Below are 20,026 nucleotides of genomic sequence, written 5' to 3'. Positions count from 1 at the left end.
AGCCTGGGCGACAGAGCAAGACTCCGTCTCAAAAAAAAAAAAAAAAAAAAGATAGTATCTGTGTGTATGTGTGTAGCCGTCACTGTTCAGGAGCACTTTTTAGAGGCTGTTACCTTAGCGACAGATTGGTCTTTGGCAAGTAATAATTTTTAGTTTTTATGTTCTGCCACAATAATGTGTAAGTTTTCTATTTTTTAATTTCTTCAAATTCCTTTTACCACAGTTTTCTATTTTTGTAGAACTATTAGTTTGTATTATGCAGATTTATTACTCTGTATTATTTGTCAAACTTACTAGTTTACGTTACTACGTTTATAGATTCCATGTCCAATGACATGGGGCATAGAAGCATAGAATTTTGTGTCAAGGCTGGCAGATGGAAACATAAGTGAATACATTTGTAGTAGACTCAAATCCAGCTGACTTAGTTAAGTCTTAGGTAGTAATTTCTTCATGGTTATCTCCATTAAGAGGGAAAACTCACTTTTGCACTATTAGGTATTTCTTCTCTCTGAGATGTGAGGGATTGTCTTGCTGAGTTTAAGGGGTCTCTGTTCTCAGGGTTACTGGCTTTTTAACTCTCCTCTCTCTCAGCCTTCAGTGACTTTGCAGGCAGTCTTTGCTTATATAAGCCTCTATGAAAGTGATAGACCTGGTAGTTCAGGTCTTGTTATCCTTAAGTTATTCCAACACAGTAGAAAAGTATGCTTTTGTTGGGTTCTTCTGGCAGGTACTAGACAGTCTATATGACATTAGCTTGTTGTGTTGAATGACAAGCTATTTTCGGTTGTTTTTTTTTTTTTTTTTTGAGATGGAGTCTTGCTCTGTCGCCCAGGCTGCAGTGCAGTGGCCGGATCTCAGCTCACTGCAAGCTCCGCCTCCCGGGTTTACGCCATTCTCCTGCCTCAGCCTTCTGAGTAGCTGGGACTACAGGCGCCACCACCTCGCCCGGCTAGTTTTTGTGTTTTTTAGTAGAGACGGGGTTTCACCGTGTTTGCCAGGATGGTCTTGAACTCCTGACCTCGTGATCCGCCCGTCTCGGCCTCCCAAAGTGCTGGGATTACAGGCTTGAGCCACCGTGCCCGGCAACAAGCTATTTTCTTTCTTTTTTTATGTGTTTGTTTTTTTTTCTGAGACGGAGTCTTGCTCTGTCACCCAAGCTGGAGTGCAGTGGTGTGATCTCTGCTCACTGCAACCTCCACCTCCCTGGTTCAAGTAATTCCCCTGCCTCAGCTTCCCGAGTAGCTGGGATTACAGGCGCACGCCACCACAGCTGGCTAATTTTTTTGTATTTTTAGTAGAGACAGGGTTTCACCATGTTGGCCAGACTGGTCTCGAACTCCTGACCTCAGGCAATCCCCCTGCCTCGGCCTCCCAAAGTGCTGGGATTATAGGCGTGAGCCACCATGCCCGGCTGACCAGCTATTTTCAACACCAAAGTTTTAAATTTTTAAAACCACTTTCTGAGAAGTGTGCATGTGTAAAACATAATTTCCTTGAGGAAAAATTTACTCAAGTCTAATAAACCAAGTAGTTTATCCTTGAACCTTTTAAAATGTGGTTTTGTACTTATATTTCATATTTTTAGATGCCAACACTATTTGTGGAGTCAGTTTTGAAAGTGCATGGTAAATTTGTTCAACTTATCAACACTGTTTTGAATGGTGATCAGCACTTCATGAATGCATTGGATAAGGTAAGTTTTAAATACGTATATACTATATATGTACATAAAGCTCTGTCATTCTTTAGGCAGTTTCAGGATTAGACTCCTGGTATGAGATTTCTGACCTAGACATGGAGATTAAATATGAAATTCAAAATGGAAATAATATAACTTTTAAATTATTAATTGAATAGTAAATTGAATGCTTGTAGAATTTCCCATGATTATGCTATATAAGGGGAATTTTTAATCTGATATCTTCTGGATAGACATGCATAATTTTACAATTTTTAGTACTGATTTTTTTCTTTGGCCATAATACTTAGGCTATATTGAATAATATTTGAAAAGAGAATAGATATGTTTTACGTGAACTTTTGTATACTTTAAAGGAAAGTTACTTACAAGATTGTAAGTTTTTTTTTTAAGTAGTGTTATTTTATCTGTTCAAATTTTGGTAATGAGTTACAGAGTATCTTGCAATAGCAACAGGATGTATAGATATTTTGTAATTAGAGAATAAAGTCAGAGGAGTCTACTGTGTTAGGTGGGAAAATATTAACAAACTACCAGCAATGCTGTGTTGTATGTGGCGGGGTAATTTTGGATGTACAGATTATGGCCTATATTGAACTAGCTGTACTTTTTCCCTATGGCTGGTGGTTAATTATGGCCTGTTTTTTATGTAGGCCCTTACGTCGGTTGTAAATTACAGAGAACCTAAGTCTGTTTGCAAAGCACCTGAACTGGTAAGTTTGGTGTTTGCTGAAAAGTAATCTTAGGAAAAGTCAGTATTAGAAAAGGAAAACTGAGAATATCAAATTAATTTGGTTTTTGTAGCATTTTTCAGAAAAACAGAAGGAAAATTGTCTACATTGTATATAGTTTGGCATTTATGTAAGGAATGCAACATACCGTGTGTCTTTTCTTAAAAAATAATCATTTTACAAAGTTTGGGTTTTAATGTATGTCTATTTTGAAATAATTTGTAATACTTTTCATGTAGATTGTTATATCTGAAATCTAAAGGAAATCTGATGATAAAGTTTGGGGTAACCTTTGAAGGAAACTTGCTTACAAGGTTTTTGTAACTTTTTTAAAAGTACTTATTCAATGTCAAAAATTATAAAACCACTCGAAACTCACCCAGGTGTTCTTTTAAAAATTTATATTACCCATATCAGTTGCTTTATTGGTCAATAAGTGATGATTCGATATTTGAGTTGTTCTTTTAAAAAATTTACCTTATGATATGTATTTTATTTAGTTTACACTTATGATTATTACATAAAGTTTTAGAAGCCTGGTGTGGTTGTGCATGCCTGTAGTCCCAACTACTTGGGAGGCTGAGGCAGGAGGATCCTTTGAGCCTAGGAGTTTGAGGCTGCAGTGAGCTATGATGTTGTCCACTGCAATCCAGCCTGGGCGACAGAGCAAGACCCAGTCTCTTAAAAAAACAGTAAAAACTCTGTCCACTGATGTTATCTTGTATCACCACTTTGCCTCCTTTGAGGCATGATATATACAGAAGCACCCTTTGTAAGATTTATTGTCAATTTCTACATGAGCTTGCTAAGTACTGTGACAACTTACTGAAGAAGTCGGCGAAAGGGATGACAAAGAGAATGAAGTGGAAGACAGGCTCACGAGCTTCATCACGGTGTTCAAATATATTGATGACAAGGATGTCTTTCAAAAGGTATGTTGTGAACAAAAAAGTTTCGTTTGTGTTTTGGTCAACTTTATTTCTGAATGCTAAATCATTAGAAAGGAAGTGATCTTTTAAAATATTTTTAAATGCAGTTCTACGCAAGAATGCTGGCAAAACGTTTAATTCATGGGTTATCCATGTCTATGGACTCTGAAGAAGCCATGATCAACAAATTAAAGGTAATGTAAGTCTTTAATCTGGTACTGTCCTAGAAATTCACTCACAAGCACGTAAAGATGTTCATTGCAGCATTGTATGCAGTAACAGGAAACAATTCATCCAGTTAAATGTATATTTTTATATTCACACAGTGGGATATACAAATACTATATTAAAAGGACAAAATATGTATGTTTATATATGAAGATTCACAGGATAATCAGTATTAACGATAAAAGATTATTACTACTTTAAATGAATACACCTAAAATATTCCTTTAAGTACAAATTTTGGAGTGCAATTCCATTTCAATTTATTTTTACATCATTTCAGCTTGCTTGCATACCGATAAGTGGTAGCAGATTCTTATTTCTCTTGCATTATTCAATAACTTTTCTTGCATAGTAGACATTTTGAATATAATATGCACTCCTTTTTTCCTTTTTTTTTTTTTTAAGAGATAGGATCTCACTCTGTTGCCCAGGCTGGACTCTAACTCCTGGGCTCAAACGATCCTCCGGCCTCAGCCTCCTGAGCAGCTGGGACAACAGGTGTGCACCACTTCACCCAGTTGCTGTGTGCTCTTTTTTAAACCTACAAAAAAGAAAAAAAAAACAACTAGGTTTTTAATTTCTAAAAGTAAGAGTTGGCCAGGTGTGGTGGCTCACACCTGTAATAGTAGCACTTTGGGAGGCCAAGGCGGGTAGATTGTTTGGGCTCAGTAGTTCGAGACCAGCCTGGGAAACATGGCAAAACCCTGTCTCTACCAAAAATACAAAAGTTAGCTGGGCTTGGTGGCTAGTCCCAGTTACTCAGGAGGTTGAGGTGGGAGGATTGCTGGAGCCTGGGACATCAAGGCTGCTGTGAGCCATGATCACACCACTGCACTCCATCCTGAGTGACAGAGCAAGACCCTGCCTCTAAATAGATTAATTACCCAAAAAAAAGTAGTGTTAATGAGCTTTTTATATTTCAAGATTAGAGATTCAGATTTTCTGACCTGGTAACAACATAATTTTGAATTTTTTTTTTTTTTTTTTGAGACGGAGTCTTGCTCTGCCACCCAGGCTGGAGTGCAGTGGCCGGATCTCAGCTCACTGCAAGCTCCGCCTCCCGGGTTTACGCCATTCTCCGGCCTCAGCCTCCCAAGTAGCTGGGACTACAGGCGTCCGCCTCGTCGCCCGGCTAGTTTTTTGTATTTTTAAGTAGAGACAGGGTTTCACCGTATTAGCCAGGATGGTCTCGATCTCCTGACCTCGTGATCCGCCTGTCTCGGCCTCCCAAAGTGCTGGGATTACAGGCTTGAGCCACCGCGCCCGGCCCCCTATAATTTTGAATAATTTTAAAGAAATAATTGTCTTCATTACTCAGTAGATGCTATTAAAAATATGCCTAATATGCCTAAGTAGACCTTTTTCAGTTGACTACTGGCTGGAGTATTCCCAGTAATCATTTATGTAATCTTTCATTTGATACTATCTGTAAACCTTATAAGAGCCAGCAGCTGTGGTATGCGCCAATAGTCCCAGCTACTGGGAGAGTGAGATAGGAGGATGGCTTGAGCCCAGGAGTTCGAAGTTGTAGTGCACCACGATGGCTCCAATGAATAGCCACTGTGTTGCAGCATGGGCAACAGTGAGACCCCATGTCTTTAAAACAAAACACAACATAAAATCCTTATAAGGTATCTTATGTATAGTAATGGGGCATTTTGCAGTGCTGAAATAAGAGATGAATGTATAAAAAAGTTTTTGTTTATGGGGAGATTTATTGTTCCTAGATAGGTGGTTTTTATTCACTTATTTAAAATATGCCTTTAAAAAGAAAGAAAGTTTGAAAGGTTTTGATTAGTTGCTTTGACTTATGAGGAATATATTACTAGTCCTTGGGTGTAAGTGTACATGCAAGAACCTTTGACCAAAGACCTAGCAATACTGACACATTCTTATTAACCAGTATGACTTATTATTTTTCTTTTGAAGTCATGTATTTTCTAAAACTTTTTTTATAGCAAGCCTGTGGTTATGAGTTTACCAGCAAGCTACATCGGATGTATACAGATATGAGTGTCAGCGCTGATCTCAACAATAAGTTCAACAATTTTATCAAAAACCAAGACACAGTAATAGATTTGGGAATTAGTTTTCAAATATATGTTCTACAGGTATGAATATGTGTTTCACTATGAGCATTTACTAATCATTTCAGGACTTTGATACAAAGGATTCATAAATGGATGCCTGATTACGTTTGGTTCTGTCAGTAGATCGTGGCTTCCAAAGTCCTATTGATTTGGGCTGGGCGTGGTAGCCTTTGAGAGGCCAAAGCGGGCAGATCTCTTGAGCTCAGGAGTTCCAGACCAGCCTGGCCAACACAGTGAAAACTCATCTCTACTAAAAATACAAAAATTAGCCAGGCGTGGTGATGCGTGCCTGTAATCCCAGTTACTGGGGAGACAGAGACAGGAGAATCACTTGAACCCCCGGAGGCGGAGGTTGCAGTGAGCGGAGATGGTGCCTACTGCATTGCAGCCTGGGTGATGGAGTGAGACTCTATCTCAGGGGGGAAAAAAAAAGTCCTATTGATTTGGAATGAAATGTGCCATAATAGAAATACTCAGATTTTATCAGCATTTTGAGGAAGAAAAAAATGTTTTAGATGTTTAGATTATTTAATAAATATTTACTTTCAATTTAGATGTTGATCCATTTAGCTTATTTTTTCCTTCTAGGCTGGTGCATGGCCTCTTACTCAGGCTCCTTCATCTACATTTGCAATTCCCCAGGAATTAGAAAAAAGTGTACAGATGGTAAGTTTGCAGGAAATATACTAGAAGACTAAAGGAATTTTAATAATTGTCTTCATATTGTATCACCTTTAATATTTTTTCAAAGTCTTAAGGGTTCACGTGATAAAAATAGATTCACAAATTATAGTCAGTCTGCCCTTTGGGAAGAATGTAAGTTGTTGTAGTTACTAATATTAAAACTAAAATGCTAAGAATGTCATACAGTTCTTTGTCAAAGCATGTCTCTTATTCTGAATAAATCTGTCATCTGCTATTAAGCAGTTTTAAATTATAAAAATGTTGATATCAGAAGAAAGCTTAGAATTCAACACTTAAAATATCACTTACCAGTTTTCCTTTTGAATTTTGACCAAATACCTCATTCAACCCCTGTAATATTTTTTATTTCTGTCCTGTAATGTAGGTGAGTATATGTGAAGTAACTGCTGGTAGAGTAAGTAGTAACAGTGATCGACAGTGGTAATAATAGAGGAGAGTGCTGTAACCAGTCAGGTAGGTTTCAGGAAGGCAAGCATGATAGACTTTCAGAATAGGAGGCTAAATTAGGACTTCTTACATCTTCTCTGAAAAGACATTGTAGCACAGACTGTTTTAGAAACCATGAAGAAGAGCATTTGTGCAGACATTCATTGGATGAGGCAGACTATAATCCAAGGTTATTACAAATTTTGCAGAAAGGATACATCCCAAAGTGCTGGGATTTCAGGCATGAGCCACCATGCCTGGCCTTGGCAGTCTTTTACATTTCTTTTTAAAAATCCTGTGTCCCTGATTGAAATTAAGGGAGGGAATAGGAGCTGACAGAAATGAAGTTTCCCTTTAGTTTTTTTCTTTCCTCTTTCCTTGAAATAATTATTTTCCATTTATAGTTTTTACTCCTTAAACTTTATTGATGTATAGCCTTCATCAGGTTTTAGTTTTCCCATTTACAAATAGGAAGTGAGTTTCTTTCTGTCTCTAAAATTCTGATTCCAAAAATACTGTTCTCTCCATTTGAATTGTCTCCAATTACCAGTAGAGGGAGTTTGTCCTTTATTTTTTTCTAGTAAAGTCCAAGTTTTCAGACACATAGGATTGAAATCCATTTGTATACTTAATAATGTACAGTTTTCACATGTAAATTAATTCATCCTGCCTTAGTGATGATTTGCATTTTTTTACATCTTAATCTTAAATATGACTATTTATCAAGAATTACCTTTATTTTACACCAAAGTGTCTCAAAACTGTAGAATTAAAGATGTAGTTAAAAATAATTTCTTTTATACTTTAGGCCAATAAATCTTAATTGTTACATTTCTTTTTTACCTAGGCCAAAACCCTGAATAATATTAAGAAGTATTTAAAGTAGCTGGGCGCGGTGGCTCACGCCTGTAATCCCAGCACTTTGGGAGGCCGAGGTGGGCGGATCACGAGGTCAGGAGATTGAGACCGTCCTGGCTAACACAGTGAAACCCCGTCTCTACTAAAAATACAAAAAATTAGCCGGGTGTGGTGGCATGCACCTGTAGTCCCAGCTACTCAGGAGGCTGAGGCAGGAGAATCGGTTGAACCCAGGAGGCGGAGGTTGCAGTGAGCCGAGATTGCGCTCCTGCACTCTAACCTGGGCGATAGAGCGAGACTCCATCTCAAAAAATAAAATAAAATAAAATAAAATAAAATAAAAAGAAGAAGTATCTAAAGTAGAGTATAATAATGTAGCTATCTATTAAAGGTAAATAAACTCATTGAATTTTTAAGGCTCTTTGAGATCTAATTAATGCCCTTAAAGGGCATTAATTTCTTACTAATAAGCTTTGCTAACACAATTATTTTAATGACATAACCAAGGAAGGTTTTATAACTTTGGTCTTTGTAGTGCCGGATGAAATGATGAATTTATTGGAGTCTGTTCTTGACTAGCTATAGAAATGAGAGTCTTTGTAGTCAGATTTCAAATGTAAGTATGAGTCAGTATCTTCTTTTGGCATATTGATATTATCATCAATAAAACTTTACCAAATATTAGTATTGAAGAGGTAAAACATATTTTTAGAGCATGGAATATACATTTTAAAGCCAGTTTTGCACTTTAAATTATGAGCATTTTAAAGCTGGAATTTATCATTTCCAAAAGTGTTTTGAGAAAAAATGAAAGATTTTTTAAAACTTTCATTTTGGTTTTGTCCAGAGATTCATTGTAAATGTGTTATAGATAAATTGTGAATTATATAGTAGTGATTGAATTTTATTGATATCCCTCGGGATTATTAGTCAGATCATACTTCTGAAATCCCCTTATGATGTATTTCAATTTGCTGTTTGTCTGGATTAGAACTAAGCAGGCAATCTGAAGTATTCCAGGTGCTAGTCATTTCCTGTTCATCCTGCAAAGGGATTGGTGGATCTGCTGGTAGAGGAGGATGCTGCACCATTAGAGGGAAAATAGGCTCAACAGATTTCAGCTTCCCAGGACTAGGCAAACTTAGAGTAACTACTGAAAGAATTGACTCATTTTCTTGGCTGGAGCTATTAACTTTTGCTCTTAAGGAGTGGTCATACTATAGCTGACAGGTCAGTCATTGCTGACTGCTTTATGTGAACTTCCTTTTTAAAGTACAAAAGGTAAAGTTTGATATACAAATAAAAGCTTTAAGTATGTTATATGTGGTACATCATGCTAAAAGTTTATTCAGAATTCTGAACTGGCATAATGCAGTTTATTTTTTAGTTTTGTAAAAAAATTGAGTTTTTATCTTTTTCACATTCAACATCATTTTTCCTCTTTTTATTGTATACTAGCTCTTTATTAAAGAAAAAGGAACTCTGTATTTTTGTCCTGTAATTACACATTCAGTCCAGGGAGGAATGTTTAAAATTTCAAGGCTACATTAATAGAATTTAAATGTAATCGTTCACAATAATATCAGCGAAAGAGTATCCAGAGATATACTCTAAAACTTCGTATTTGTGTCTGATTGAATGTGGAAGCTATATGTTGGCAAATGGGAGATTAGAAATGAAAATGAGGTTTCTGTTTTCATGGTGAAATATGTATGTTGCTGTGTTTGGTTAGTAAGTGGAATTTATAAAGTCCATGTTAATATTATTCAGAAATGATAATCACTGTGTCATTTCAGAAAGTCAAATTTGTAGTGCTGTGGTTTAGTGGAGAGAACTCTAGAACAGGTTGTCAATTAAAAGAGCTGGAATAACATGTGTATAGCCTTGATTAGGGACTACAGGAACATGCTTTCTCCTCTGTAAAAGAAGGAGGTAAATCAGATTGGCTATAATGTCTTTTCTAATAGGAATGGTGTTTATTGCTTTTGTAGTATAGTGTTAATTAACTAGGCAAGTTATAGTAGCTAAAAATAATGTGTTTTTTTGTTTGTTTGTTTGTTTTTACAGTTTGAATTATTATTATTTTTATTTTTATTTTTATTTTTATTTTATTTTATTTTTTTTTTGAGATGGATCTCGCTCTGTCGCCCAGGCTGGAGTGCAGTGGCCGGATCTCAGCTCACTGCAAGCTCGGCCTCCCGGGTTCACGCCATTCTCCTGCCTCAGCCTCCCGAGCAGCTGGGACTACAGGCGCCCGCCACCTCGCCCGGCTAGTTTTTTGTATTTTTTAGTAGAGACGGGGTTTCACCGTGTTAGCCAGGATGGTCTCGATCTCCTGACCTCATGATCCGCCCGTCTCGGCCTCCCAAAGTGCTGGGATTACAGGCTTGAGCCACCGCGCCCGGCCCCAGTTTGAATTATTTTATAGCCAACATTTCAGTGGAAGAAAACTTACATGGTTACATTATCTGTGTACAGGTAAAATGCATTTAATTATATCTGACTTAATGAAATTTACCTGATGCTTATATTAATTTAGAAACAGATTTTCTGTGGCCCAATTACAGTTTTTAACCTTTTCTCTTCCATCAACCTTTTTCCCCATTAAAGCAACTAACAATGAAATTCAAATGAAAGTATAGCACTTTTTAATAGTATTATATAATTATACTGTTTATAATCTTTCTGCTTTTAAAGAAATGTTCTGACTTTATACTGATTTATTACATTTCTGTAGCCAACCACTACATTAGCAAATTTATTAGAAACTCAGATTTGATGGGTCAGACACACTTAGAAACTTGTTCTCTAAATATGCCAGATCTCCTTGCCAATTTCATTATTAAAGCATCGTAAGGAGACCTAACCATTTCATTTTTACTTGTGATACTGGAGTGAATGCAATAGATAGTAAAGCTTTTTGCAGAAAGTCCCACTTAATTTTCAATAGTTTCCAATTTTAAAAAACTTTAGTCACAATCTAATTTCCTTTGCTTCTTTCTGGAACAATGGGGTCCACTTACTTACGGTGGGATTAATACCTGAATTATTGTGGACTGTGTGTGGAATTACCTGAAGAGGTAAGCCAAAGCAAACACTTGAATTTTCTTTCTCTCTCTCTTTTTTTTTTTTAACTAAACTATGCTTTGGCAAGTTCATTGAATCACTTTTCCTTTGTACAAGAAGGAAAGGGTATATATGCTAATATTTCTTAGAAAGGTACAAGAAAATCATTTGCCAAACCTTTATTAGGATATATGTTCTGTCTCCTCCCCAAGGAAGATTTCATCCAAGTAACTATGATACTTGCTGTTTATTTGACTGATTTACACCTTGGGAAATGTAATACATTAGTAAAACATTTCTCTATCTCATTGTATTAGTAATACATTTTGCATTACTTATGTAAGTTGATCTTTATTGAGCAAGTTGGACATTCTAATTTTTAAAATAATTTTTGAAATAAGGAGATTTTCACTGATACTCTTAGTGGTGGTTAAAATTTGACCTTTGACTAAGCGCAATGGCTCATGCCTACAACGCCAGCACTTGGAGAGGTGGAGACGGGTGGGTCACTTGAGCCCAGGAGTTCGAGACCAGCCTAGGCAACATGGCAAAATCCCATCTCTACTAAAAATCCAAAAATTAGCCAGGCATGGTGGAGCACACCTGTAGTCTCAGCTACTCGAGAGGATGAGATGGGAGGATCACTTGAGCCTGGGAGCTGGAGGCTGCAGTGAGCCATGATCGTGCCACTGCACTCCAGCCTAGGCAACAGAGCAAGACTCTATCTCAATCAGTCAGTCAGTAAGTTGACCTTTAATTTTACAGATATTCTATTTTCATTTAGCAAATATAATTGATTTTAAGAAAAAAAATGCTGGGCCAGGGTTTTATATATATTTTTTTTTCTAAGAAAGCTAATGTATCTTAGTGTAGTTCAATTTAGCTTGCTTTTACTTTGCATAAATAGCTCTCTAGGGGAGTTTAAACTTCCTTGGTTATTCTCATTTCAGCAATAATCATGTCTCCTAAAGTAATTTTAATAAGGGGCTCATTTTTTTCATAACAACTAGTGGTGTATAAGAAGAAAATAAATTTATATACATAGTTTTTTAGCCATTGGAATTTAGTTTGAAAATAGTCACCAATATCACCTAAATAGGAAAGAGAATAACTTTCTTGCTGTTTTTGAGCTATACTAAATTTCTAAGCTGATACATAATAAGTTGATTTGGGAGCTCTTTTGTTTGTTCATTTCTTTTATCTTATTTAATATTATTTGTGTTTTAGTTAAAACCAAATAGTTACATACTTTGGAAAGAGAACCTTGTAAGTTTATTTTTTGTTTTGAATCACTGAAGGTACTGAAAACACCGGTGACCTATCAGTGAAACCAGGAGTTAGAGTTGTTTTTCTTCCCAGCTTTAAGATATAATTGACACATAAAAATTGTATGTATTTTTCAGTGTACAGTGTGATACTTTGCTATATGTTTATATTGTAAAATGATTAACTCAAGCTAATTAACATAAGTAGCATCTCACTTATCTTTTTGTGGTGAGACCATTTAACATCTACTGTCACAGCAATTACTGTCACAGCAATTTCCTTTGTTTTTTTTTTTTTGTTGTTATTGTTGCTGCTGCTGTTTTTTGAGACAGAGTCTTGCTCTGTCATCCAGGCTGGAGTGCAATGGCGCGATCTCGGCTCACTGCAACTTCCACCTTCTGGGTTCAAGTGATTCTCCTGCCTCCGCCTCCTGAGTAGCTGGGATTACAGGCACACACTACCTCGCCCAGCTAATTTTTGTATTTAGTAGAGATGGAGTTTCACCATGTTGGCCAGGTTGGTCTCGAACTCCTGACCTTGTGATCCACCCACCTCAGCCTCCTGAAGTGCTGGGATTACAGGCGTGAGCCACCGTGCCCGGCCTTGTCACAGTAATTTTCTTTCAAGTTTACTCCACAGTGTGATTAAGAGTCACCATGCTATATGATAGAGCTCCAGAACTTACTGGTCCTAACTGAAACTTTGTCCCCTTTGACCAACATTTTTCGTTTTATTTTTGTTCACCATTTATTCGTTTAACAAAAAGCTTCTCACACACCATGTGTATTGAAGATGCTTGTTCTAGATTACCCATATATGACCTAAGGCTCCAGGACTTCTTTAAAACACTGGCTCTGAGGCTGGACAGATCGCCCAGAGTTCTGTTTCTCGAGAACCCCTGTTACTTCCACTTAAACACAGAATGAAAATTACTCCTTCCTAGTCCATTGCTGTATTTCCAGCTCAGTGAATACCCCAGAAAAGGTTAATTTTTCTATTGTAAATGAAGAGTCTTTACAAATGGTTGATGGTACACAAAGTGGTATTTGGGGGAATTTAGAATTAGAAGACCTGTGGTCGGAGTTATTAGTTCACAACTTACTAGCTGTGTAATCTTGAGCAAGTTACTTAACTCCTTTGAGCCTGTTTCCTCGTCTTTATCATTGTAAAATTCATTGATAATTCAAAGAACATTTTCTGTATCTCAAGTACTTCTAAACACCAAGTGGACAGAAATAAAATACAGAGCCTTAGCCCTCAAAAAAAGCTCATGTCTAGTAGGCAGACAGACAAGCACATAGTTACGGTACAGTGTTTTGAACGTGGTAGAGGCCAGCCCAGGGCGTAACACAGAATGGTGGTGGCAGTCAGGTCCTGGCGAGGGAGGGCTTCTGGGGAAATCACATCTCAACTTGTTTTCAAGAACTAATAGGGCCAGGTGCAGTGACTCACACCTGTCATCTAGCACTTTGGGAGGCTGAGGCAGGAGAATCCCTTGAGCCCAGGAGTTCAAGATCAGCTTGGGCAACATAGTGAGACCCTGTCTTGAAAAAATCAAATAAAATAAAAATAATGAATAAGACTTAACCAAGCTAGGTAAAGGAGAGTGTTGAGGGTGTATTACCAACAGAGGTAAGAATTTTAAGAAGCAATCTGTGATGCCAGATGTTACAGAGTGAGAAAAATCCTGAAAATTCCAGTGAATTTATGACTAGGGCTTTGGATAGAATTAACCATAAGAAACAGTTTGATAAAGACATACAGATACTTGATAAAGAGATACGACCAGACAGTGTGACAGAAACCATTACACTGTCTGCATATAAATAAGTTTTATTTGTGGCAGAGCAAGAAGTTGCTGAGATTCCTGGTCAGTTGCTGAAAGACACGTTGAGAAATGATGAACTCAAAGAAGATAAAACTTCACCAGACAGTACATAGTATGGATCAAGCTAGAACTTTGTGAACCCTACATTATAGTATGTGTTAGTAGTTACTAGTGTTTGCCAAAATAAAAGTAACACCATATAATTGTGCATACCTTAAAAGGTAATGATTCTATTGACTAAATTTGTCTCGCTTTTGTTTTCAAATACTTCCAACAGCTAAAAATAGGGAGGGGTGTTAATATTGTCTAATGTCCAGTCCATATTCAAATTTCTCTGATTGTCACAAGTTGACTTGCTTGACTGTCAGAGGTCACTAATTGTATTTGGTTGTTACGTTTCCCTTCCACTGTCCCACTTCTCAGCATCCTCTGACATACCGTTTTGAACAGACCAGGCCAGTTGTCTTGTGGAATATCCAGTACTCTGGATTACTTATTTGGGATTTTTTTTTATTTTTTACTTTTTAATTTGTTTTCTATTCCTTGTATGTTCTAGAAAGTGGAAATTAGTTCTAAAGGTTTGATTATATTCAGTTAAGTGTTATTGGCAAGGGTATTTCATAGCTGGTCCTGTGTATTTCATATTGCATATTTCAAAGGCATCTAATGTCAGGTTGTCTCACTATTAGAGATGCTAAATTTGGTCACTCAATGAAGGCAGTAACCACCAGATATCTCCATTGTAGAGGCACTCTTTCCCCTTTTCGGTTAGCTTAGCAGACAATCTGAGGGGTGATAACGTTGGCATGAATACCCTGTTCCAGGAACCTAATATAGTTTTAGCCTCCACTGATGATCCTTGCCAGAATCAGTTGTTTCACTACTGATTGCAAAATGGTGATATTCTATCATGCCTTCAGCATTCCCTGAGAGAGTAGAGAGCTGACACAGATACTGGGTAGTGACTTGGATGAAACTGTTATGAGAGTTCTGCCCACTCTTTATTTCCTGTCATGTAAATGCTGCTTGAATTATTGTTGGCTTACTTTAAGTATCATGTATCAGAATGTTTTATTTTAGTTTTTAGTTTCTTAGAGTTCACCAACCTATTCTGCAGGGTAAATCACCACTCTTGTCATTTCTCATTTGTGTTTACATCATAGTAATTAAATTAAATGTAATGTTTTACTTCTTACCACATTTTCCAAATTTTGGGGCTTCCTTCCCCCGCCCCCGCCCCCATGCCTTCCCACCCCTTCCCCAGTCTTTTCAGTAAGAGTATAGTGCTAAGAAAAGTGGGAAGAGGTCAATGTACCCCAATCCCTGGTAAAGTATTGAAAAATAGCAAGAAAGGGCACAATGCAAGAATGAACTCAATAAGAAGTACATGATACTTTGGCCCCTCACATAATCTCCTAATGCTCTTTGGGTCTCGTGGTGCTAAACGACGAGTTTTGTGTGGCAGAAGACTGATTTTCAAACCCATGGCAGCATATTACAGCATCAGTGACATCCTGGCTGATGGTGCCACTTAATCATCTTGGTGCTTGATGCATAATTCTCTGTTTCTGCATATGTTTAAGTCGTCATTGCAGAAATAACAAAATGCAATTTATGTAATGTTTTACTTCTTACCACATTTTCCAAATTTGATGTTGATAAGAGCCCTGTTTATAGAAAGTGTTAATAGTGTATGCCAAATGATAAGTTTTTACACAAGCTGTTTCTATGAATTGGATATTGAATTTAATATATTAAACCTCCTTTTGTGAAAATTTAAAGGATTATGAATTTTTTCTCTTGGTGTTCCCATCCAAATAATTCTGAAAAATATTTCTGAATATCAGTTTTATCTAAAATAAGTCAAGGCATAAATGATGATAATCAAGATAGTATTGCATTTACAGTGATATTAAGCTAATGAATTCACTCATGGCCTTTAAAACCTTTTTTTTTTTTTGAGACGGAGTTTCACTCTTGTTGCCCAGGCTGGAGTGCAATGGCGCGATCTCGGCTCACAGCAACCTCTGCCTCCTGGGTTCAAGCCATTCTCCTGCCTCGACCTACAGAGTAGATGGGATTACAGGCATGCGCCACTACACCCAGCTAATTTTGTATTTTTAGTAGAGACGGGGTTTCTCCGTGTTGGTCAGGCTGGTCTCGAACTCCAGACCTCAGGTGATCCGCCCACCTCAGCTTCCCAAAGTGCTGGGATTACAGGTTTGAGCCACCGCGCCCAGCCTAAAATCTTTAATGAGGTAATGAATACATAAAGCAGAAAACCTTAATCGGAGTTACTAATTCTCCTTGAGAGGGAAAATGCAGTCTTTGGGGTAATTTCATGAGAAATACAACTTCCTTGAGTTAACAATGAAGAGCTTTAAAATCAAATCTCATGTTGATTTCATTTATAATCCGTTCGGCAGTCAAATAATGCAGGCTGTGTGTGTGTGTCATGAGCTTTCCGTGTGCTGATGTCATGCTGCTGTCTCCCAGGATGTTGCAGAACTGTAGTATACATAATACTTGCTCTATCTCTTGGAGCTCAGGGTCGTTTAGCATACAGAATTTCTTTTTTCTTTTTTTTTTTTTTTTTGAGATAGATACTCATTCTGTCTCCCAGGTTTGGGTGCAGTGGTGCGATCTTGGCTCACGGCAACTTCCGCCTCCCAGGTTCAAGCGCTTCATATACCTTAGCCTCCCGAGTAGCTGGGATTACAGGCATATGCCATCATGCCCGGCGAATTTTTGTATTTTTAGTAGAGACAAGGTTTCACCATGTTGACCAGGCTGGTCTTGAACTCCTGGGTTTAAGTGATCTGCCCACCTCGGCCTTTCAAAGTGCTGGGATTACAGGCATGAGCCACCGTGCCTGGCCCATATGGAACATATTTATGAAAACATTCAGATTAAATGTTTTTCATTTTTATGAAAACATTCAGATTAAATTAAATTCTTTTGCTATCAACTATTTCAGCAAAAGAATGGGTGTGCCTATTTGTCTCTCCTTTCATACCTATTTGCCTCTAGGAAGTTACTGGAAAGAAAAATGTTATTTATAAGACATAATAGCATTAATTTTGGCCGAAATTACAGCTTAGACAGGGCTGTAAAAGCATTTTCCATATGGCTGTAGACCTCCCAGGAGGCTTGAACCTTCCATGGGAGACTTGAGTCAGTTGCTGGTATCACTTTCCCCTTTGTCTGTCCGTCCATTTCTCCTTCAACCACCTCCTTTTATTGTTTGGGTTTTTTGTTGTTTTCTTTTTCTGCCTAAGTCTTAGCGTTTCTATTAATACTTAAAGACTTTTTTTTTTGAAACGGAGTCTCACTCTGTCACCCAGGCTGGAGTACAGTGGCGCGATCTCGGCTTGCTGCAACCTCGGCCTCCCAGGTTCAAGCGATTTTCCTACCTCAGCCTCCCGAGTAGCTAGGATTACAGGCATGCGCCACCACGCCTGGCTAATTTTTGTACTTTTAGTAGAGACAGGGTTTTACCATGTTGACCAGGCTGGTCTCAACCTCCTGACCTAGTGATCTGCCTGCCTCGGCCTCCCAAAGTGCTGGGATTACAGGTGTGAGCCACTGTGCCCAGCCTTAAAGACTATTTTAACCTACTGGTGAAGTTATGATAGCTTAACTGATTTATACCATATACTCAAAACTAACAGAATTCCATCTTCACCTCCCCAAGAAACAAAATGACTAGCTTGTTAACAGCAGTGGCTTTACAACAATTTAATAAAACTATTGGTTCACTCTTTCAGAGGAAAATATCTGAAACAGTAAATTTGAAATGTTTCTTTGAATGGTCATTTCACTGTCAGTTTTTGTTTTAATTGTAGGTGAAGTTAAAATGAACTATTTGGGCAAACCATATGTAGCCATGGTTACGACATACCAAATGGCAGTTCTTCTTGCCTTTAACAACAGTGAAACTGTCAGTTATAAGGAGCTTCAAGACAGCACTCAGATGAATGAAAAGGAACTGACAAAAACAATCAAATCATTACTTGATGTGAAAATGATTAACCATGATTCAGAAAAGGTATGTAGTAATATTCCAAAGAATTTAAGCATTATCAACATTAAAGCTTTTTCATGAGACGTTGGCAGTTTTAAAGTAAGGCTGTAATTGTCATTGCGCCTTGTGCTCTGGAAAGCACTTGTATTCACTACATTACTGCACACTCCATAGAGCTGTGAGCGTAAGGCAACACAGAGCGTGCTGTGTGAGTTGGTGCCATGTGCCCTTTATAGTTTGATTTTATTTGTCCTATACTGTTAAAGCTTATTGAATAATTGTAAAAGAATTGCCATCTGGAAGATTTTGATTAGTTGAGATTTTGAAACTAGCCTTTAAAGACTTTCTGGGTTTTTGGTTTTATAAATGTGCTTAATTTCGTGGTTCTATACCAGGAAATAACAGCCTGTTGATGTCTCTTTGTACACATATTTAATATGTGTAACTCCATTCCAAGTATTCTTAATGTTAGCACTCAATTAACTATCATCTGTTTTTAACCACCATATATTTTTGATACCTGTCACAAGAATAACAGGCCATTAGTATATTACTTTTTTTCTCTGTAACTTTTTTTCTAGTTACAAGATTTCATTGTTTTGTTGTCATAGTATATCCTAGATGTTTAAATAGTTAAAAATGCAACAGAGGTGGGATTATATCTCCTTCAAATTATTGTGCTTATAAGAAAAAAATTTCTATAAATAATGTTTTGTTTTTATTTTGATAAAGTTAATAGCCTATAGTTTATTTCTCTCATCAATTCATTTTGCTGACATCCCGAAGATGATGATGACATTTTATAGTCTACAATTGAACAACTGTAAAAGGCATATATTCTGAAATTCAAATCAAAGTTTTCATAATTTTGAGAAATGATTTTTCTGGCATCAGAATCTTAGCAAAATACAATTTTTTTTTCTTTTTTTTTTTGTTTTTTTTTTTTTTTGAGATGGAGTTCCGCTCTTGTTGCCCAGGCTGGAGTGTAATGGCGTGATCTCAGCTCACTGCAGCCTCCACCTTCTGGGTTCAAATGATTCTCCTGTCTCAGCTTCCTGAGTAGCTGGGACATGCCACCATGCCCAGCTACTTTTGTATTTTTAGTGGAGATAGGGTTTCACAATGTTGGCCAGGCTGGTCAGGCTGGTCTGGAACTCCTGACCTCAGGTGATCCGCCCGTCTTGGCCTCCCAAAGTACTGGGATTACAGGTGTAAGCCACTGTGCCTGGCCAAAATAGGGATTTCTTAAGGTTAATTATGGCTTTTTTTTTTTTTTTTTTTTTTGAGACGGAGTCTCGCTCTGTCACCCAGGCTGGAGTGCAGTGGCCGGATCTCAGCTCACTGCAAGCTCCGCCTCCCGGGTTTACGCCATTCTCCTGCCTCAGCCTCCCAAGTAGCTGGGACTACAGGCGCCAGCCACCTCGCCCGGCTAGCTTTTTGTATTTTTTAGTAGAGACGGGGTTTCACCGTGTTAGCCAGGATGATCTCGAACTCCTGACCTCGTGATCCGCCCGTCTCGGCCTCCCAAAGTGCTGGGATTACAGGCTTGAGCCACCGCGCCCGGCCCCTAATTATGGTTTTTAATTTTAGGCTAGTAAATGCTTAAAGGTTTGATATTTTTTTCTAAAACATGCTGCCCAGAAATTGACAAAGTAAACATAGATTCCTTGTTTGCACTTTAAATTTTATTTTATATTATTTTTATTTGTTTTTGAGGTGAGATCTCACTGTGCCACCCACGTTGGAATGCAGTGGTGCCATCTCAGCTCACTGCAACCCCCACCTCCTGGGCTCAAGTGATAATCCCGCCTCAGCCTTCCAAGTAGCTGGGACCACAGGTGTGAGCCACTATGCCAGGCTAATTTTTAAATTTTTAATAGAGACCGGATTTTGCTGTATTGGCCAGGCTGGTCTTGAACTCCTGAGCTCAAGCACTCTGCCCACCTCAGCCTCCCAAAGTGGTGGGATTACAGGCGTGAGCCACCATGCCTGGCCTTTTAATTTAATTATGAATCCGTCCATTCCTTAGCAGAATGTCTTAGATTATTATTGAGAATTAGTTCATCTTCCAAATGCCTTTTGATCCTTCTGCCAGAGAAATTCCACCCTATGATATCAGTGGCTTTCTTAAGCCTGATATAGAAGTTGTTATTCTAAAAATTGGCTTAACAGT

At 37.8% G+C, this 20,026-nt stretch overlaps 1 protein-coding gene across 1 annotated transcript in view; it reads left to right on the top strand.

Moving 5' to 3' along the window:
- Window positions 1-20,026, top strand: part of LOC104675552 (cullin-2-like) — a 62,354-nt gene that overhangs the window by 37,488 nt on the left and 4,840 nt on the right. The window contains 9 exon segments of the mRNA XM_030940154.1: window positions 1,589-1,696; window positions 2,356-2,415; window positions 3,235-3,285; window positions 3,288-3,365; window positions 3,470-3,556; window positions 5,549-5,701; window positions 6,269-6,346; window positions 10,081-10,147; window positions 17,675-17,877. Of these exon segments, the coding sequence (XP_030796014.1) occupies window positions 1,589-1,696; window positions 2,356-2,415; window positions 3,235-3,285; window positions 3,288-3,365; window positions 3,470-3,556; window positions 5,549-5,701; window positions 6,269-6,346; window positions 10,081-10,147; window positions 17,675-17,877 (885 nt within the window).

This window comes from Rhinopithecus roxellana, chromosome 11, assembly GCF_007565055.1.
Source record: "Rhinopithecus roxellana isolate Shanxi Qingling chromosome 11, ASM756505v1, whole genome shotgun sequence".
In the NCBI taxonomy this organism is placed as follows: domain Eukaryota; kingdom Metazoa; phylum Chordata; class Mammalia; order Primates; family Cercopithecidae; genus Rhinopithecus; species Rhinopithecus roxellana.
The sequence above is the reverse complement of the archived record's forward strand: the minus strand, read 5'-3'. Positions and strand labels throughout refer to the sequence as shown.